Below are 19479 nucleotides of genomic sequence, written 5' to 3'. Positions count from 1 at the left end.
TCCGGAAACAGGGTGAGTGATGAAGTCGCTGCAGGGGCGCACCCCGAGCTGGGAGGGAGGATGGGGCCAGTGGGGCTTGAAAGGTATCTGTGCCAGGGGGGAGGAGGGTGGTGTTTGGGGTGCCCTAGCATGGGGGGGAGATGTTGCAGAACAGGCTAATCAAGAAGATTCTGGGGACAGCCCCTTGGGGGGAAGCCCCCAAGCAATGCTGAGCCTTGGTGTTGCAGAGCCAGGCAGCACAGCCCCCCGTGGGAAGGCTGCTGTGGGGAGGGGGATGCCGTCATCTCCTCCAGCTCTGACTCTGATACTGAAATGTGAATTGCAGCACAAAAAACTACATTTCCCAGTTTCCCTTGCAGCCCAGGGGAATAAGCAATTGGAAGATTTAAATAGACCAGGCCAGAAGCAACCAACCTTTGGCACAACGTTTTTCCCTCCTCTTCTTCCAATCTATTGGCTGTTTAACCTTTTTCCCTGGCACTGGAGTGGCTGCCAAGCCTGGCATTAATTTTCCTTCCAAGCTTGCTAGGCCCATGAAGTAAACAGCCATGTGCATTCCTTACTCTATATTTAACAGCTGCAGTCTGTGCTGGGGGCAACTGCAACAGAGGGGAACCTTTGTAGCTTCCCAAATTCACAGCTTGTGAGGGTGGGAGTGGGGGAAGCTTTCTGCAGGGAGAAGAGGGATTTCTCTCCTTCCCGGTATTCGCAAAGCAGGTTGCGTTAAAGAGAGACTGCAATGCCAGCATCCCAGCCACGGTCCAGGGCAAGGGACAGGAACAATGTCCTCAACAGGGCTGAGTTCCTCTCCCTGAATCAGCCCTTGAAGGGGAACCAGGAGAGCAGGAGCTCGGGAAGAAAGCAGAGCGGCCAGGCCGGGGCAGCCGGTGCCCAGAACACCAACCCCAAGGAGCGGAGGCAGTCGCAGCAGCTGCCTGAGGAGGATTGCATGCAGCTCAACCCCTCCTTCAAGGGAATCGCCTTCAACTCGCTGCTGGCCATCGATATCTGCATGTCCAAGAGGCTGGGAGTGTGTGCCAACAGAGCCTCCTCCTGGGGTGGTGCCCGCTCCATGATCAACCTTCTGGGGATAACGGGGCACGGGATCCCCTGGATTGCGGGGACGCTCATCTGCCTGGTGAAGAGCAGCACGCTGGCAGGCCAAGAAGTCCTCATGAACCTGCTGCTAGGTGAGTAGCAAACCTCCCTCCCTGCTGGGAAAGCCCAGCCCTAGTCACAAGGGACAATGGCACTGGGACTCCTCCTCTGGCTGCTCCCAGAATCCGATGTGGTCGGGCAGCAGGGATCGACCTTTAGGGTTAATGCTGCACTTTTTGGCCATCTCAGTCCCAGGTGCTGTGGGTGATGGATGTAGCAAGAAGTTGTCTAAGAGGGATGGAGTAATCCTGGTAGCTGGTGACACCCATGGAGCGGGGGCAGGTCCCTGGTCCTGTGTGGGGGCAGGGTTGTCCAGTCAGATCGAGGGGGAGTGTCTGTGATGGGCAGGTGGATACCAGCAATGATGTATTTTATTTATTCTGTGGTCATCTGCGTTGGTGGTTTGGTATGTGTAGAAAAGATGCAGATTTTAGTCTTTGATATCTAGATCAATTTCTGAGGATATTCTTGAGGGATAAAAAAAAAGGTTTCCATCCCCTCACCACTTTCTTGACCAGACCTTGGCTCCACGTCTCAGCCGCTGTGTAATGGAGTCCTGTCTCCTTCCCTGCTGCAGTTTGTTCTTTCATCCTCCTTCCCCTGAGTACCTTTCTGGCTGCTGTCCCCGTTTCCATGTGCTAATTTGACCCAGAGGCCGTGTAGCAAGGCTGGGATCCTTCTGGCTCTCCTGCTAGTTGTTCCTTGTGCGGTGGTCGGTGTCCCCGTTTCTAAAGGGTGGGATGTGTTAAAGGGTTTGGCTTCTCTGCTGAGCAGGGCCCATCCCACCCATCCATGTGGACTGATGTCCCACTGGTGGCCAGGCTGAGCTCTAGGCATGACTTGCCTTAGATCGTGGTCCCAACCTGCCCTGGCCGTGTCTACCTGAGGACCTTGCTCTTCTTGCTCTTCTCCTTTGGGCCCAGTTATCCTATTTTTCCTTGTGACTAATTATCCTCTCATCTGGCTGTGATCCACCCTGGTGTTTCACCCTCCCTGAAAAAAACCCAACAATCCCTCTTTTGTTTGGTAAGGGAAGCTGAGAACATCGTATGTAGACCACTTCTTCTCGGGGAGCGTTTTGAGGCGACGTAGGGACACTTTATTTCACAGGCACCACAGGAAAAGGACGTCCTGTCCACAGGAGCTGATTGAGACACGATACAGGCTCTGCAGCATGGCCCCAGGTTGTTTTTCTTTTCGCAAGTTCATCCTCCGGGGAGGGTGAAGATTGCACGGAGCTGCCTTGAAAAGCACAGTGGCAGCTGCCTTTTCTCCCCTCTGCCTTTGGAGGAGACTGTCCTCGTGCTGTGACATCCAATGGGGGGAGGCCATTGCAGGGAAGGAGCCAGAATAGCACCAGCGTGATGCAGAGCCCGCCAGCGTCAGCAGTTCTTCCAGGGGCTCCTCGGTGCGCGGGGTCAACCCCTCGCTGAGAGAAGATCCATTTAAAAGGGCACGAGGATGAAATAGTAGGTGACTAACACCAACCAGCACAGTTTCCAGATGTCTCTTGACCCAAGAGCCTTTGATGGGGTTGGAGCCTGAAAACTGACCTCTTTGACTCCAAAATATCTGAGTTCCTTATAAAGAGCTAATGCCTTCTTTGGCTTAAAAACGAGGAAGGTGTTCTCACTGTTCCTTTGCCATATGAGGAGGCCAAATGCAAAGCCACCTTGGGGTTGTGTTGGAACTTTGAGTATCGAATGGTGGCTGGGAGAGCCCTGTGCCACTGCCTGCATCTCCAGGTCTCCTGAGCTCAAAAGTGGTGTTTGGGAGCAATTTAGGGGGGTTCTGAAGCCTTGCTTGATGCCCTATACCTACCCCTCTTCTCTGCCTGCCGTGAAATGAAATAGTCAAATTGTGTGGAGAGCTTGTTCCATAGATCTGGCAGCCTCCAAAGAGCTCTGCTGCTTCCTCCAAATAGATGGCACAGACTGGTGGGGCTGGCCAAGGTGCCCTCAGCCTATCTTGTCAAAGCTTGCACAGCAGGACTTGTGTCACCTCACAGAGCAGATCTCTGCTGTGAGAGTGGCCTTGGGCTGATATTTAAGATTGCAGTCAGAAGCTCTGAGTATCTGAGTAGCTGCTGCTGTAATAGCTGCCCTGCTGGTGGAGGAAAGAGCCTGGCTGGGGAGTGTGGGGCTGGTGAACCTCGACAGGTCCCAGGAGAAGTGGGGTCTTGTGTAGACAGGAAGGGCATGGCATGTGACTGCTGCGTCTGGCATCCTTGGTCCCTCTCACTGCTGTTTTCCTGTGGTTCAAATCCATCAGGATGTGGTGAAAAGCCCTCCTGAATAGGGACAGGTCAAAGGTAAGGGAACCTCCTGGTTCTTCCCTGCTCTCCTGAGAAGAGGGAAGGAGGGAAATTGGGGTTGTCCATGGTACCCCTTCCTTGCCCCCTCTGGCTCTCCTCCCTCCACCCTGCTTGCTGAGGGTTTGATACATCAAGCAGAATTTCTGATGCAGTCTCTGGGCAGGGAGCCAGCCCATCATAGAGCACTTGTTTAGGATTTGCAATCAGGCTTCCAAGGCGAGGAGACAGGAGACTGCTGAAATGGGACCTGGAACCTGCCAAAGCACCACTGCAGATGGAGGAGGAGCTCTCAGCAGGAGCTTTGCCAGCACATGTGGGAGCATTTCGGGTGAGGGGGGTCTGACCCTGGGATGCTCCGTCCATCCCCACTGCAGATGTTGATTAGCAACCCCGAGCAATGTTTTCCCTCCATGTTTGTCATCTCTGATGGAATTTATTGATTTCCCCTTCCCATCGTGATCTTTTTCCAGCGAATGCCAAACAGCCAGAGAAACACACTCAGAGCCTGTTACTGAAAAGATGGAAGAAGCCAGATATCTGTGCCCACTGTAAAAATCCCTCTGCCAGAATATGCTTTCAGGAAGTCTGTCTCAGCATCACCAGCCCTGGCTGTGCAAGAGTCGGGGAGAAAGTCCACGCCCTCTGGCCAAACTGAGAAAATCATTGTTCAGGAAACCCCTCAGTTTTAAGGTTCATTTTATTTATCTGCCAGTGTTGAAACTTTTAGAACCATTCAAGCTTTTCTTTGCAAAATCACAAGGATTTAATGAAAACTGAGATGCTTAGAAAGTTATTTGAACCTTGCAATTGGCCTTTGAGGGGGAAAGCAGATATAAAACTTCCAATAAAAACCCCAGGTCTGCTTCAGAACCAGACATAAACTCCATTAAACCCTGGGGGCAGCAGTACCTCAGTTTCTGGTTCTGATCCATCTGGTGAGGATGTGGATCCAAATTTAGTGATTCATTGACTGCAAAGCCATCAAAGAACATTTGGATCATCGATCTAACCCACGGCAAAATACAGGCTGTAGCACATCCCTTAATTTATTCCTGTTCAATTTGTTAAGGGAAAAAACCCAAACACTCAATCTGATGTGCAGTTACAAGTGAGGGTGAACTTGTCAGAGCCATTTCTGTATTACTGCAGTGGCAGGGCTTCTCACAAGCACTTTTAGTTGGACTCTTCCCTTCATTGCGACTGCATACCCTTGTCTCTCCAGCTCAACAGCTCTTTTAGCCAACGTCTTTTCCGCCTTTCAATACTTTGGATAGTGCTCAAGTCATTTCTTCACCTCCTATTTATTAAGCTAAACAGATTGATCTTGTTTAACTGATGGTCTTTGCAGATCCAGGCACCTTCTCACTGCGGTGGGGATGGAACGTGGTCACCTGCCCGACGCTGTTGTGTTTAGAGCCAGATCACCACTGTGTTCAGTTACCTGCAGTCCAGCCATGTGCCTTTGCTGCTGGGAGGTGTCTGCTTGGGTAACCCTTGGACATAAAATTCGTGTTTGTGCTCAGTTTGAAGTACCAGCCAGTAACTGGTTCTGCTGTGGTCGTGGCTCCCTGAAATAGGCATCCAGACCAGGAGAAGAGAAAGCCCCGGTCTTCTCTTTGCCTGCTGTCTCTGTGACATTGGAGCCAGTCCTCAGCCCTCTCCAGCTGGCTCTGCATCCCGCTTCCGAGGGGCAGGATGGCTCTTTGGTGCTGTCACTAAGCATTTATCCCGTCAAGTGAAGCAGAGCTGCGGGGCGTGGATGTATCATCCGAACAGCGTGTCAGAATGGGGATGGGTGGATGCCACAGGAGGAGGGAAAGATTGAGCTCAGGGCCAGCAAGGAGGTCAGCAAGAAGGAAGTTCTTGCTCTATCCAGCCTTCTCCCTGAATACTGACTGAGCTTCACTCTGACCAGGAGCCAAGCTGTGATATTCTAAGGCATAGTCCCCTGCAAACCTGTGACTTTACCCTGAGGCATATCTATGTTTCTTTAAAAAAATTATATATTTATAAGTACCTATATATGGTCAGGGCTCTGCCATCCCACCACAGCAGCTTTCAAGCCAAACCAGACTGGCAGGAAAGTGGTGGATTAGGAAGGAAAGAAAGCAAGAAATGCCTTCACCAAACCCCTCGGGGGCTCACTGACCCTGCTCTAACAATACAGACATGCTTCAGGTGTTGTCATGCTTCTCTTTGGGGGCTGTGTGATGGAAATCCAGACAGTACAGCCCGTTACTGGTAAAGGTCACCGGGTAGATGAAATGCCCAGGCTGTACAGACAAGCTCATCCTGTCGAGCCTCAGGGCAGCCCAGCCCCAGCAGGGGCCAGGGAGCTGCACAGCAGATAGATCAGTCCATATGCAGCAGAGCTTGCTAAAGCCGAGAGCCCCAGAGATGGTTTGGGGCCAGATGTGTCTGTTTTTCCCCCCCTTTCGTTTTTCCACTGTGAGAGCAGAGATTTTCTGAGCCAGGAAGGGCAGATGATGCTCAGTCAGGGAAGGGGAGAGATGCTCAGGAGCCAGTGCCCTGTGGAAACCCCTCCTTGTACAACCTGGCGCATGGAGGAGGTTCAACCTCTGTCCTGCTGCCCTGCCAGTGCCCACCAAGACCTCAGGGAGCCAGCAGCACCTCTGCCCAGAGAGGTGGAAACGTTTAAATGCCAAGTAACCCAACATGACTGACCCATGGAGGGTGCCAGGCAGAGGGAATGACACAGATGCCCGCTCTCTGAATCCAGCATCTAATCCAGGTCCAGCCTGGCATTAAACATTCCTCTTCATCGCATCAGGCTGCTAATCTGCCTCTAGTTGTTCTGCCCGGATACAGCAGTGGAAGTCGCTGGTCCTTTGGTAGGTGCCGTGCTCAGCCTTCATCCCTTGAGAGCTGATGAGCTCAGGCATCTCTGAGCAGGCAGTGATGCCCAGCTCTCCCGGCTTCCCTGCCCCCCTCCCTCCCTGCTTCCTCTACAGAAGCGTATCCTGCTCACTGCAGGGCAGGCTGCAGTGTCCCTTCGGATAAAGGGACAGTCAGTGACAGGCTGGGACCCATCTGACTGTGGCTGGAGCAGGCAGGGGGGGAATTTCCAGTGACCTGCACGGGGTCTCCATCAGATCCGCGGTCTGATCACCCCCTTGGTATCAGGCAGCACCGAGGAGGTCGGGTCCTGGCAGGCTGGTGGGGATGCTGAGAGCCCTGCAGCCATCAGTGTGCAGCCCTTGGGGAATCTGCAGTGAGCTGGAATGAAACCCTCACGCAGAGCGAGCAGCGAAACGTTCCTGAATGCAGAGCGAAAGAGAAGTGCGAGGGTTGTTGAATGGGAAGAGGGGGAATAAACATGGGAAATGAGTCATCCTTATGTCTGTCACTCTGGGAACAGCTTCCCATTGCCCCTGCCTGGAGCTCAGAGGGGACAGTAAGTGTTTCACGCAGGCAGAGCCAGCCCTGACGGGGAAGCTGAGCCAGGCTCTGGCCCGAAGGGAGATCCCGGGAAATGGGTGAGTGTGTTTGCCTCTAACAGGCCTTGACAGGAGCAGTGGCTGGGAAAAGGAAAGTGGGGGAGTGAGGTGAGTTGCTGGGAGGAGCAGCAGGCAGGGAGAGCCCATTGGGTCTCCTGCTCTGGGCCGGCAGTGGTGGAGGATGGGGTGGGAGAGGGTAATGAGATGAACTGTCTCTTTTTCCTCCCCTTTGAAGAAATCTCCATGTTTTAACCTGGAACAGAGTTCTGGTCTTGCTCTCCATTTCTGTCTATGTAGGAATGCTGGCAGATGTACCTGATCAGGTCCAGTGTCCTGTTAGGTTTGATGGTTGGAGACCCTCTGAGCCCCACAGGATCAGCCCCCTTTCTTTTTTTGTCAATTTGCCTCATTGGAGGCAGTGGGGTGTAAATACAAGCCCAGGCATCACTGAGTCCAAGGGAGGAGCCCAGCCTTTGTGGACTGGGACATGCTGCTGGTCATCAGCACTTTTCTTTCCCCGGTTCATCCCAAGCTGTGCCATCGTGCGTGTGGCACCTGGGTGAGGTGCTGATGGTACCTGTGCTGCTGCCGTTGGGTACAGGGGCACATTGAGCTGTCAGAGCCCCTCTGGGAGGCAGCTGAGCCATCCTGGGGGCTGCTCAGCTCCTTTTCCCCAGCAGCACAAGCCCTTTTCACTTCACTCCCCCTCTCACCTGCGTCTCATCCAAGCCTGTGCAAACCCCCAGTGAGGCAGCCGCACTCAGTATTTGGTGCTGAGTACAAATTTCCCAGCTCCCAGGGCACAGTGTTTCCAAGGGGAGAACTCCAGGCAGCCTGTGTTTGCACTCGGGGCTGTTTCTAATCATCCAGAATATAGCGAGTCTATTTTTAGTTGTTGTGGGGTTTTATTTTAATTAATTACACAATTCTGCTTTCCACCATTTTTTCACTTCCCCATGACCACTTACTCCACGCTGCTGCTTGTTCAGCCAAAAAATAACCCCCCCCCCAAAACACCACAGTGCCTGATTCATTGGCTCTTCAATGTGTCGTGCCATCTGTGCCTTTTGTCAGCTATTACACACCACAGGACCACGTTTGGGGAAGAAAATGGAGTAGAGGAGTTCACTTCCAGAGGAGTGGACCTCTTCCAGCTTCTGCTGACTCCACTGGAGAGAGGGTGAAGATTCTTTTGAAACCTGCATCTTTCATTAATGTCAACTAGTCAAGGCTGCAAACGGCTCATTTTCCAGGTCAGGGAGCCTGATGCCTGCGGGTGATTTGGGAAGTTCAGAAGGAGTAGGAGTGGGGCATGTAAGTAAAAAGAAAAAAATGAAAGAAAAAAGCTGTGAATTCTAATAATGGAGCAAAAGAAACTGCTTCCTGGGAATGGTGACATTTACCCAGAGTTCACTCCTGAGTGAGGTTGGCTAGTCTGGGGAATGCAGGATCTTCACAGCCAGTTTTGGCAGCTGTAGTGGCCACCTCCAGCACGGTGGGATGCAGGCAATGAGTTATCACCAGCTTGGCTCTTCTTTAAAGCAGTGCTGGGCTGGGCAGAGGGGTTGTCTAATGCATATTTGATCCCATGCTGGGAGCCTCTGGAGCTCTCGGGGGCTCCCTCTTCATTCCTGGCCATTTACCTCCCCATTTTCCTCCCCCCCTGTGCTCACCCACAATTCTGTGAGACCGAATCCAGCTTGTGACTGTTTCTGATCCCAACCTCACCGGCTGGACTCTGGAGAGCAGCCCCATGTGTGTGAAGTCATGTGAGTCACAGCTTCAGGTGACGAGGCCAAGGGCTTTCTTGGCTTTCTCCTCTTTTCCTCCCCCCGCTGCCCCCAGCACTGCACCCAGGTTGGTTTTCAGCTGTGGTTTGGATGACATGTTTATGTAAACACCTCAGCTGGAATCTGCCTCTGTCCCTGGAGACGCTGCCTGGCTCCAACCTGGAGCGGGTGATGCCCCCAAGGTGCTCGCACCATCCTCAGCCTCTTTCAACCGTAAGGAACAGCAGCAGAGGTGGCACCTCGGGGACAGAAAGGACCTTGTGGTGACAGGAGATGCCCAACTGTTTCAGTTTCTCTTAAATACAAGCTTTGGGTTTGGTTTGGTTGTGGTGATGATGGTTTAGGTTTGTCCTTGTGCCCTGCCTGCCCATGGCTCCTCTCTGCTCACCTCTCCGCTCCTAATGGGCTCCTAAAATTTGGTTGTAGGAGCAAGGCAGATGTCTGTTTTCCTTTTCTAATTAATAGATATAAAATGCCTGCCCAGGGGGCTCACTTTCAGCTCATTTACTGTGCATCCAATGCCAGATGTTGGGTTTTTTCAATACCAAGGGGATCTCTGATGCTCAAATTGTCACAGGCGAGACAAGACTTGCTCTTTGGGCTTAAAGGAAGCCTTAGATGTTAATAGAGGATTTTGGGATTGGATGGTTTTGCAGTGGAAATCTGAAGGATTGTTTCCCTTAACACCAGGTCAAAGGGAAAATTCGTGATCTTTTTCAGAAAAACGCGAGAAGAACGATGGGCAAGAGCTAATCCTTCCTTTGCTCTTAAATCCATCTCTACCTGGCTGTTAAAATCCAGCGATGCCTCTGGTTTAAATCCAATGCTACCTGGATCTGGAGAAAGGGCACGACAGGAAAAAAAATAATGCTTAAAATTAAAATTTCTTGCTCCTCTCATCTCCCCCTCGGTCTGGTGGCACTCTGCCGTCCCTGCTGCGCCTCTGGCAGCCCCGAGGGTCCCCAGAGAGCAGCCTTGCGCAAGTGCAGGCTGCTGCATCAGCTGCAGGCTCCCTTCCCGGGGCTCTCCCGGGGCTGCATTTCCTCCAGCCTTCGCTCAGGTCAGCCTGAAGGATTTGCAGGGCTCTGTGTGAGGGACCAGGGAAGGGCAGGCTGAAGGTGCCAGTGCCGAAAAGCTTTGGTAGCCATCAGGCCCCTTCCCCTGTGCAGGGACACCCACCTGCAGAGGGCACCTGTAATCAGGTTAACCCCTTACCTACCTATCCCTGGCATGGATGTGCTCACCTAAGGAGGGAGGATTTGGTGTGCATTAAGGGGACAAAGCAAGCGAACCGTGGTCCAAGCGGGTATGTAGGTCATGGGATTGCAAGGGAATAGGGCCGGGGCTGCTGGGCAATGGCATCATCTTTATCTGTTTCTGAAGGATGGGCCTTTGGCAGCGCTCTCAGCAGCAGTGCTGCCTGCTGATTCACCCTGCCAGCTCTTGCCTGGCAGCAGCAGCAGCAGCAGCAGGAGAGGGCAGGGGCACCGTGGAGACCCAGCTCTGGGTGAGGGCAGCGGGACCCGCAGGGGCTGGGGCAGGGCAGGCTGCTGGGGCTGTTTCATAAAGAAGTTGCTTCATGAAAGGAACAGAAAGTGCAGGGGGAAGTGACAGAAAAAGCACCAGGCAGAGGGATCTTTGCTGTGTTTTTTTTCTTTTAACGGCAAATTAACCCCCGGTTTTAGTGCTGTCGTGCCTTCAGATCTCGAAATGTGGGCAAACGAGGCTTTTTGCTTTCTGTGCATCGTTTGACGAAAATCAAACCTAGCAGTACTGAAGGCCCATTTTATTCATCTTCTGAATGAAAGGATTATTAAAACAGCTCTTTGGCTTGTCCTCCATGCCCTGAACACCTCCGTGCACACATGCCTGCATCCCTCGAGGTGCCCTGACATCACCTTTGACCGTAAAAAAATATTGTCGGTGCAAAATGCAGGCGGGCAATGGTGAGCACCACGCGTTGCTAAAGCACGCAGCATCTGTGCTGCTGATCCACGAGGAGGTTTGGAGGGGAATGCTCTGTAGTGGGTGTATTGAACACCATGGAGGAGACACTGGGATCCTTTTGGGTGCCCTTAAAAAAAAAAAAAAATCAGCAAAAAGCAGAGAACTGCTCTGCTGAGTGCTGGGGTCCCCGTGGGCTGCAGGCCTGCCCTGTTGGTCATGTCTGGTGGGATCTGAGCATCCCCTTGTTGTCCTCCTAAGCCCATCCCTACCACTTCAGGGCCAGAGGTGTGACTGTGCACCCCTTTGCCACCTGCAGCCTCACCACTTTGTTTCAGGTACCACCTATGAAATTTTCAGCCTCCTGCTTCTTGTTGTGTTTAGCTCAGATTCCTACTGCTGCCCATGCCAGCAAAGAGCTGATGTCCAGACCTCTTCCTCTTCTCCATCTGCCCTCCACAGCTCTGAGACCCCAAGGCATGACCTGGTGGGCAGGAGGTCCAGGGAGGTCCTACTGTCCCACTTGCCCCTGCAAGGTGCCCTGCAGACGAGGAAGAAAAGCAGTCTCCCATGAGGCGAGAGTTTGGCCAGGATAAACACCAGCCCCTTCCCAAAGCAGTGCTGGGGGCTGGTGTGCAGGGGTGGGACACTGTGGGAGGTGGGTGAGCAGAGCTGTTGTGACAGCTCCTCACTTCCCAGCTCCTGCCAGGTGCTGAGCAGGCCGGAGGAGCTGCCTGCCCCCCCTGTGCTGCCTCATTTCCCATCCCCACCACCACCACAATCCCATCCATCTTCCTGAAACCTTGTCAGCTCTCAAAGAATTGTCTTTATCATGGCCTAGGAACCAAGCAACTGGCCCCTCACACTCCTACCAAGGGAGTGGGCTGTGCTCGTGATGGCATGGATGTCCCTGTCACTGCTGAGAGGAGCTGAAACCAGCACTCTGACTAATTAGGAGAGTTGGGGAAAAGCAGATGAGGGGATTAAAGACAAAATTGATGCTAGGAAATAGAAATGACAGTACCTGTCGGCTGGGAAGAAGGAGGTGGGATGAAGAGGAGGAGGATGTAGACGAGTGCTGATGGGTTTCACTCCCGAAGCTGTTAGGAAAGAAAGGTGTTCTGATGTTGAGAGCTGCAGCTGGAGGGATGGTCCCTGTGCCACTACAAGCTTAGATTTGCTGGGGCTGGGGAGTGAGTTTCCCCCACCACGTTTGTGCAGGGAAGGGAGTGTGTGGGGTGACTTGCAGGGAAAAAGCCACAGGGAGCAAAAGGCAAGTTGAAATAAGAAGTGGCTCGTGGGTGTTTGGCATTTTGGCAAGGGGAAAGGGATGGGTGGGGGACATCCAGTAGGATGTCGCCCACCCTCTGTTTCAAGTCACAGTGGTGCTGTTTCTATCACAGGAGCCCTTTTTTTCTTTACTGCATGGCTTTCCCCTTGGCTCACTGGCTCCTCTTTTCTTAGTGAAATCTGTGAGTGTGGTGTGATTCTGCTGGCTGGCTCAGGGCAGGGGGATGTGGTGGGCTTGGGAGGGGGCAAGGGACAACACCAGAAAGTGCTGTGGAGCACTTTTCCTCCAGCAGCCTGGTCACCCTGGCACAGAGACCCCCAGGCAGGGACTTTGCTGCATGAGGTTTCTGTAGCATGGGGTGGAGGACAGCAAGAGGAACACCCAGAGTGGTGGTTTGAGGGCCAAAAGGGTTTTAATTTTAGCTTTGCCAGTTGCTCCCTCCCTCCCCAGGCAGATTGCTCGCCTCTGCAGTTAGGGTTTCCCCTCTGTCAGATGATGATACTGGTAATTGCCCTCTGGGAGGGTTAATCAACATTTGGGTGATAACTGAGGTTGGGGGGGGGGGTGTGTGCAGCTGAACTGTGGACATCTGGCCAGACCCAACCCCAAACCCCTTCTTTAAAGGCAACAATCCTTGGATGTTCTGCCTTGAAAATAGCCCTTGACTGCTTCTGTCTCTGACCATTCCCTCTTATTCTCTCATTTTGTAGCCCTGCTGCTGGACATCATGATTGTGGCTGGTCTGCAGAAGCTGGCCAAGCGGAAGGGCCCGTACGACATCACCCCTGGCTTGTTGGACTACCTGACCATGGACACCTACGCCTTCCCAGCCGGCCACGCCAGCCGAGTGGCCATGCTCTCCAAGTTCTTCCTCAACCACCTGGTCTTGGCCATCCCCCTCCGCATCCTGCTGGTCCTCTGGGCCTTCTGTGTGGGGTTTTCCCGCGTCATGATCGGACGGCACCACATCACGGATGTCCTCTCCGGCTTTGTTTTTGGCTACTTGCAGTTCAGGCTGGTGGAGTTGATATGGATGTCTTCCAACACGTGTCAGATGTTGATATCCATCTGGTGAACACCGGGGGACTTGAAACGGCCTTTCCACTGGAAACTTGCAGATACTTTGAAAGTCTCCCTCCCAGTATTTTCTACGTGTTGTTTGTTGGAAGTAGTTGTAACTTCCATGAGTAGTGGTGTTTTTTAATGTTGCTTCCCCACCTTAGGAAAAAAAAAAAAAAAAGGTTACTTGCAATGGATTGGGTTTTAGCAATCGAGGGCCATACCTGTGTTTTGGCCATATTCTCAAGCTGTGTTTGGACAGCAAGCTATTTAAGCTTTATGGGTGAGAGAAATGAGCTCCATGTCCGCCTACTTGAGGTGGTTCACACTGGCACCTTGGTATGTCCTCAGGATGGGCAGTGCCTGAGAGCTTCCTGAGAACACGTTTGTTAACTTTTTTGAGGCTAAATGATTTTGGCCACTGTGCTTTTTTTCTTTTTTGTAAGCCCAGCAGTTGTGTCTTGTACAGAGTCAGGACAGGCGATGCTGGCACTTTACAGATAATAAATAATCATAAAAATCCTGCCCTGTTTGGTTCTTGTCGTGAGGGAAGGGACAAACCCACCCTGGTGTGGCTGAGACACATACTCAGTGAGGAGCAGGTGCTGCGGCCTTGCTGACTGAGGGGATGCAGGTGATGGCTCACAGGGTTTGCACTGGGTAGGGTGGACCTAGATGGGTGCTCACTAAAGGAAAATCTGCTCTGTGAGGGTGTTGGGGGGAGTTTTTGGCCTGGTAAGGGACACATGCAAGTTGCCCACTTTCATCCTGGTAGGGATAAACAGACACTGTGCTGGATTGTGGTCATTTTACAAAGCAGGTCTTGAAAAGGTCTTTATCTTCATGGCCATGATTTTACCATTATGTCAAATGCTGCTGTAGGTGGGAATTTCCAAGGTAAACCTGGTACAGCACTGCCTGTTTCTGGTACACTCAGCAGTGTCAGTGAGCTGAGGGCAGGGAGGCAGGGCTGCCCCTGCACCTGCCTCTGCTCACTCGGCTGTATCCCCCTTACTGAGGTTAATTCTGAACATTTCTGTGTCTTACCCTGTCTGAAATGAGGAGAGCACTCCTGACCTTCCTTGATTGCAAACCTGAGCTAATTGTTGTCCGTGAACCAGTCTGAGATCACTGAATATAGAGTTTGATGCCCAGCCATGGTGCTGCTCCTTCCCATTAATGACAAGCATTAGCCTTGAAGCCTGGTGGATCCTTACTCAGGTGGTTGCCATGCTCAATGTGGTATCTCTGAAATGGAACCATCCTCGTGACTGCCATAAGAAAATCCCATATTTTGAACAGAATGTGCCAGTTCTCTGTGGTTTCTCTGTCTTTAAAGTTTGATGTTTGGCAGGTGATGGATACCACCAGACTCTGCACCTTCCTTGACTGGACGAATCCTGCAGAATGGAGGGATCCTGTCATCCCTGCCCTCCTGTCTATCCCAAGTGAGCAACATGCACCTGGCTTGGAAGGCCAGGGAGCAACCAGCTGGGTCTGGCACTGTCATCTCTCCCTGCACATTGGGGAGCTTCCTATAGGAGCTGGTGAGAAGAAGACATTCAGATAATGACTGCTGCAAGCTGCTGACATTTGTTACTCTTTGATGATTAATACGAAAAGAAGCAAAACAGATAATCTATCCCTGGCATGCGTCTCCAGCTGGGATGTCAGCACAGAGCCCTGGGAGCCGCTGACTTCCCGCGCTGCCGGCTCCGGGGCTGGAGCAGAAGCGTGGTAAGGAAGGCGACCGTGTCCTTTGAAGACGAACCTCCCACAGAGCTCACGGATGGGCTGTCCCTTGGGAAGGGCTGTCACTGGGTTTTTTCAGGAAAGGGGAGAGCTCAGGGTCTCAGTGGTTGTCCCTGGGGGTTGGTGCAGCAGCGGGCGGAGCAGTGGGGGGGTGGTGGGTGCTGCCCCAGCTCCCCTCCCCTCCCGCTGCTGTGGGTGGGAGCAGAGATGTGCCGCCCTCCCTCGGGGTTTTTCTTTGCCAATATCCTTCTTCTGCAAAGATTTACGTGAAGAAGTGAGCTGTGGTGATTTTCTTTCCCTCCAGGCATTATTACACTTGGCAGAGTTTATCCTCACCCCCAGGAAGGATGGAGGAAACGTCACTGAGCTCTGGTGGCGTGTGACGCACCTTATGTGTAGCTGGAGATGGTGGGTTCCTGAAGGGATGGGGAGCAGGGGAGAACTTTGCCCTGCTGGCTTTGTGGGAAGCTCTCACTTTGTATTTCCAGGATTTACTGAACTTTGCAAGTAGGCCTGATGAAATTACAGGCATGTTGCTGGGTTCTGGGTTTTCTTGCACTTATGTTATGTTCTCCTGGTATATCCAGGATGGCAGCATGGCTTTGGAGGAGTTATCCTGGTCTTTGCTGGTGTAAGCAGGAGAGTGTGGCCTGGAGAAACTGCCACGGTGGGTTAGATCAGCTGAGCTGGTCTCATCCCAGCACATGGTAGCAAAGCAAGGCAGGAGAGCAGGGAGAGGTGAGCTGGGGTGATCCACAGGGGTAAGCTGGGATTCACAGGATGAGACTTTTTCCCACACAGAGTTTCTCTGGGAAGTCTTCCTCCTCAGCCTTCCTGCAGCCTGTGTCCCTTCTCCCCCCAAGTCCTTCAGTGCCCAGAGTGGGGGATCCCAGTGCTCTGTTCTTGCCGCAGGAAGGGCTTGGGGAGAGACCCCACAAGGTGAGTGTGGATCTGGGCACAGAGGCACCGGGAAAGACCTGGCAGAGCCTTTCCTTGGCCACGGCTGCCCTCCCAGCAAGGCAAGCCATCCCTGGTCCCTCTCTCCAGCTGCTGCCATGCCGAGGGTACCGCTCAGAAACAACCAGCGCTTCTGCGGAGAAAAGCAGCTTCTGTCTCTATAGCAACAGGGAGGGATGGCAGGCACCGTGTCCCCTGTCCCTGCCAGTCCCTGTCACCCAACAAGCAGGACAGGCCGTGGCTGAGCTACCTATCACCTCCAGGAGGGAGGCAGGAGACCCTCAGCCTGGTCCCCCAGGACACAACTGTGTGGGCAGGGGCACGTGGGGAGCAGCGACAGAACAAACCGGCTCTGCCACTGACAAGGTACAACCTGCAGGGACCGTCCTCAGCTTCCAGTCCCAGTGACACGACCTTGGGCTGTGCTGGGGAGATTGGGGGGGAGATTGGGCAGCGTGAGGAGGGATTCCACACCCAGTGCTGCACTCACAGATATCCAGGGCCAGGTCAGAGGCAAGGAGGGCACAGCAGCACGAGGGAAAGGACAGTCACTCCGCTCTTTGGGCTCTAGAGCTGTGTGGATGCCATCTGCCTTTCAGCCCTTGCTTGCTGCTCGAGAGGAGGAGCATGGGTGCAGCATGCCTGTCCATAAAGCCCTGCAGTCTGAGGAGGGTTTTCTCCCCCCTCAGAACATGTCATAGGTTTAGGGCTGGGTCTCAGCCCCGGCAGCACTGCCAGAACGTGGCCTTTTGTGTAATGTGCTGGAGCATCACCCGGCTCTGCTCTCCGCTGACCTTGGATTTAGCAGTGGCTCTGAGAAACACCAGTGGGTTTTGCAGGCACGTGTTACATATAAGCCACTGGCTGAGGCATCTTTATGCCTCATTCTCCGCTCTCCTGGAGCTCCTGCTGATGCTCATGCAGAGGTTTGTCCCTATCTGTCCTGGGTGAGCCAGCGCAGGGCACTGGGGCTGCTCTGTGCAGGTGCTCACCGTGGTCGTGGGGAGGCAAAAGGCCAAATGGTTTGAGCTCCCTCAGGATTGCCCAGGAATGTGAGTGTTTCCCATGAACCTTTAGATCCTCAAATTCAGCCATGCAGGGCTCAGCATGAGGCTTGGGAGGAGTGATTTTTCCAAGCCAAGTCCTTTCCAACCAGGAGGAACGAACAAACCCTGACTGTGGCATCTACCGCCTCTCAGTTCATCTAGCAGATTAATTAAGAAAATGCCTTAGAGGAGGCAATAATAAAATAAGTATGATCAGCCAAGGCATCTCAACCCCCATGGGTTGGGGGCTGCTGCCATCAGCACTCCCAAAGTGCCTCAGGGAGAGTCCCAGACTGTGGTGACAGTGATTTGGTTTGTGATTCTTTGGCAGACAGAGAAAGGCCCCTCCTCCCCTCGCCCTAATGCTGATTATGCTCAGCAGCAAAAAGAGATTTTAATTTATTAAATTAAAAAAAAAAAAAAAAAAAGGGTGCCAGGGTCAGGGCAAGTAGCAAATCTGGATTATATCTTCAGGCATATGTGGGAAGCATGGCTGGGGTGTTTAGTTCTCCCCTCCTCAACCCTAAGCTGGTGGGTTTTTTTCCAACAAGCTGTTTTGTACATTTGCGGCTGGGCTTGAGCTGAAATGAAGGTGGGGCAAACCCCTTCACACATCGGGGCTGTGCTGTCCTCCCTGCCATGGGGTGTCCTCTATGATGTCCCTGGGATCCGTGTCCTTCCTAGGATGAGGCAGCTGATGGGGTGGGGGGGACAGTGCGGGTTGGATGGACTGGGAGGGCAGGTTGGCAGATTTGAGGATTCAGGGGGAATTAGGAAGGCTGTTACCAAGGTCTCCCTGCAGCAGCACAGGTGTGGCTGTGGTTCACCCCACGATGGACATCTTGGCTGCGGGGTGGGAGCAGGTAATCAAAGGCATGTTTTTCTCTTGTGTTGGCCCTAGAGTCCCTGGCTGATGTGCCTGTGTCTGCATACAGTGCTTGATTTAAGGCGTTGCTGGGGCTCTGCCCTCCAGACTGGCAGGGTTGGGGTTGTTTCATTCCCCGCCTCGCTGGGACTCGGAGCAGCAAAGATCTTCGTGCTCTTTCGTTCCCCAGGACGCAAGAGTCAAAGCGGATTAAAGGTCCCTCAGCTGATCACATTTATTTCATTATTTGAGTGAAATCCCTTGTAAATACCGCCTCCCTCCCTTTTCTTTTTATAAAAATAGAAGGCACGAAAGAATTGGAGATTTAGGAAAAGTTAATCACAGGAGTCGCTCGAAATCCATTAACCTCTCGCAGCCTGAGCGAGGCTGAGCCGTGCCCGAGCCCCGCTGCAGTGAGAAGATGCTGAACGGCCGGGGGGGCCCCCAAATCCCCCCAGAAGTAGAGCTTCACCTGAAAAATACCTAGTTCTGAGCAGGCTGGGTGGTATTACAGCGCTTTGTTCACAGGCTGGCAATGACAAACTGCTAATTGCAGTGTTGGTTCAATTGGTTCAAGCACCCAGGCGGCTCCAGAGCAAGTGGGTGAGTGGGATCACATGAAGGAGCCCTGCGGCAATTGCTGCTGCCCAGCGTGTGGGCTCGGGGCCATTGGAAATGCCGGTACTCTTCCCTTTACACTGTGATTCCTCTGAGCCTCTCCGAAGGATGGGATGGGCTTTGCACAGGGATCTCTCCCAGTTTTCCTAATGCATTTCAAACAGGTGCAGCTGGTTTCCACTCGCCAGAACCCTCCCTGAGTTCCTATCCCCTCAGTACAACCTCGCCCATGGGACCCTCTCTGACTTCCTCTCTTCTCCCAGGACCAGCAGCCTTGTGCAAGACCATCAGCGCTGGAAAGTCATACCTGCAGAAATTAATTAAAATAAGAGCAGTGGGAACAGAAGCTGAGAGCTACAATGATGGATGTTCACGAAACACTTGCCCAGAGCCCAGAGTGCCCTGGACGTTTGGTAACGTTTGCTTCCAGCCAAGGAGCTGTGCAATACTTAAACACACTCAGAGCAGTTGTGATTAGGGAATCAGCCTCTGATATCTGGGTGTGGGTCCACTGCACCCAGAGCTGACACCCTCTCTTTGCTGGGATCTGCACCTTGGAGCTGCCAGCACTGGTTTGTCATGGATTGCATCCCCTGGCTGCAAAGGGAGTTTTATGTTCTCTAAATCCTAAACCTTAGGTTGTGTATTAATAGCATGGTAATGCATCACTTTTGTGTCCAGAACAAGCCAGGGATAATATAAAACACAGATTAATGGGAATCAGCAAAATAGAGGAGCATGGGGAGGGATGCGGTGAGGATGTCTTGGGACGGGAGGCAGGAGGGAGGTGGCAGGTCCAGAGGGAAGAGAAGGTGGCTGAGTGGATTCAGAACACTTCCTGGCAGGATTTGCTCCAGTTATCCTTCTGCAGTCCCTGATTCAGAACATTTCCTGAACCAGGGTGTCTGCAATCTGGGGTCTTTTGTCCCTGGCTGATAACAAGAAAACAGGATCTGGGAATTTGACTGGAAATGGCTGGGTTTTCTATATTTGTTTGTTTGTTTGTTTTGTTTTGTTTGGGTTTTTTTTCTCTAGCTGACAGACATCATTTCTACATCTGCAAACAAGCAAACAAAGTACAGGTGGGAAGATAAAATCACAGTCATCCCAAGGAAAGGCACATCTTTCACTGTGGTGATAAATGAACACCCATCCCCAACGTGGCTTGTTTCTCCTCTCTCATCCCCAAAAGCAAAGTGATACTTGGGTTAAGAAAGGCTGGGAATT

The 19479-nt window shown here is 52.6% G+C and overlaps 1 protein-coding gene and 1 long non-coding RNA gene across 2 annotated transcripts; both read left to right on the top strand.

The window, feature by feature from the left end:
* The first annotated feature begins 297 nt into the window (after positions 1–297).
* Positions 298–13537, top strand: PLPP7 (phospholipid phosphatase 7 (inactive)). The gene is made up of 2 exons (XM_027911658.1): positions 298–1190; positions 12666–13537. The coding sequence occupies exons 1-2, from the start codon at positions 740–742 to the stop codon at positions 13028–13030; spliced, it is 816 nt and encodes a 271-aa protein (XP_027767459.1). The 5' UTR covers positions 298–739; the 3' UTR covers positions 13031–13537.
* Positions 13538–14651: 1114 nt separating this feature from the next.
* LOC114054569 lies at positions 14652–19239 on the top strand. Its single transcript, XR_003570498.1, has 4 exons — positions 14652–14751; positions 15071–15174; positions 15354–15504; positions 18516–19239. It is a non-coding gene; the product is annotated as an uncharacterized LOC114054569 (long non-coding RNA).
* Positions 19240–19479: the final 240 nt, after the last annotated feature.

Source organism: Empidonax traillii, unplaced genomic scaffold (genome assembly GCF_003031625.1).
Source record: "Empidonax traillii isolate 1590-97213 ecotype Southwest subspecies unplaced genomic scaffold, ASM303162v1 scaffold34:size3740991, whole genome shotgun sequence".
Lineage (NCBI taxonomy): Eukaryota > Metazoa > Chordata > Aves > Passeriformes > Tyrannidae > Empidonax > Empidonax traillii.
This window is presented reverse-complemented; position numbering and strand designations above follow the sequence as displayed.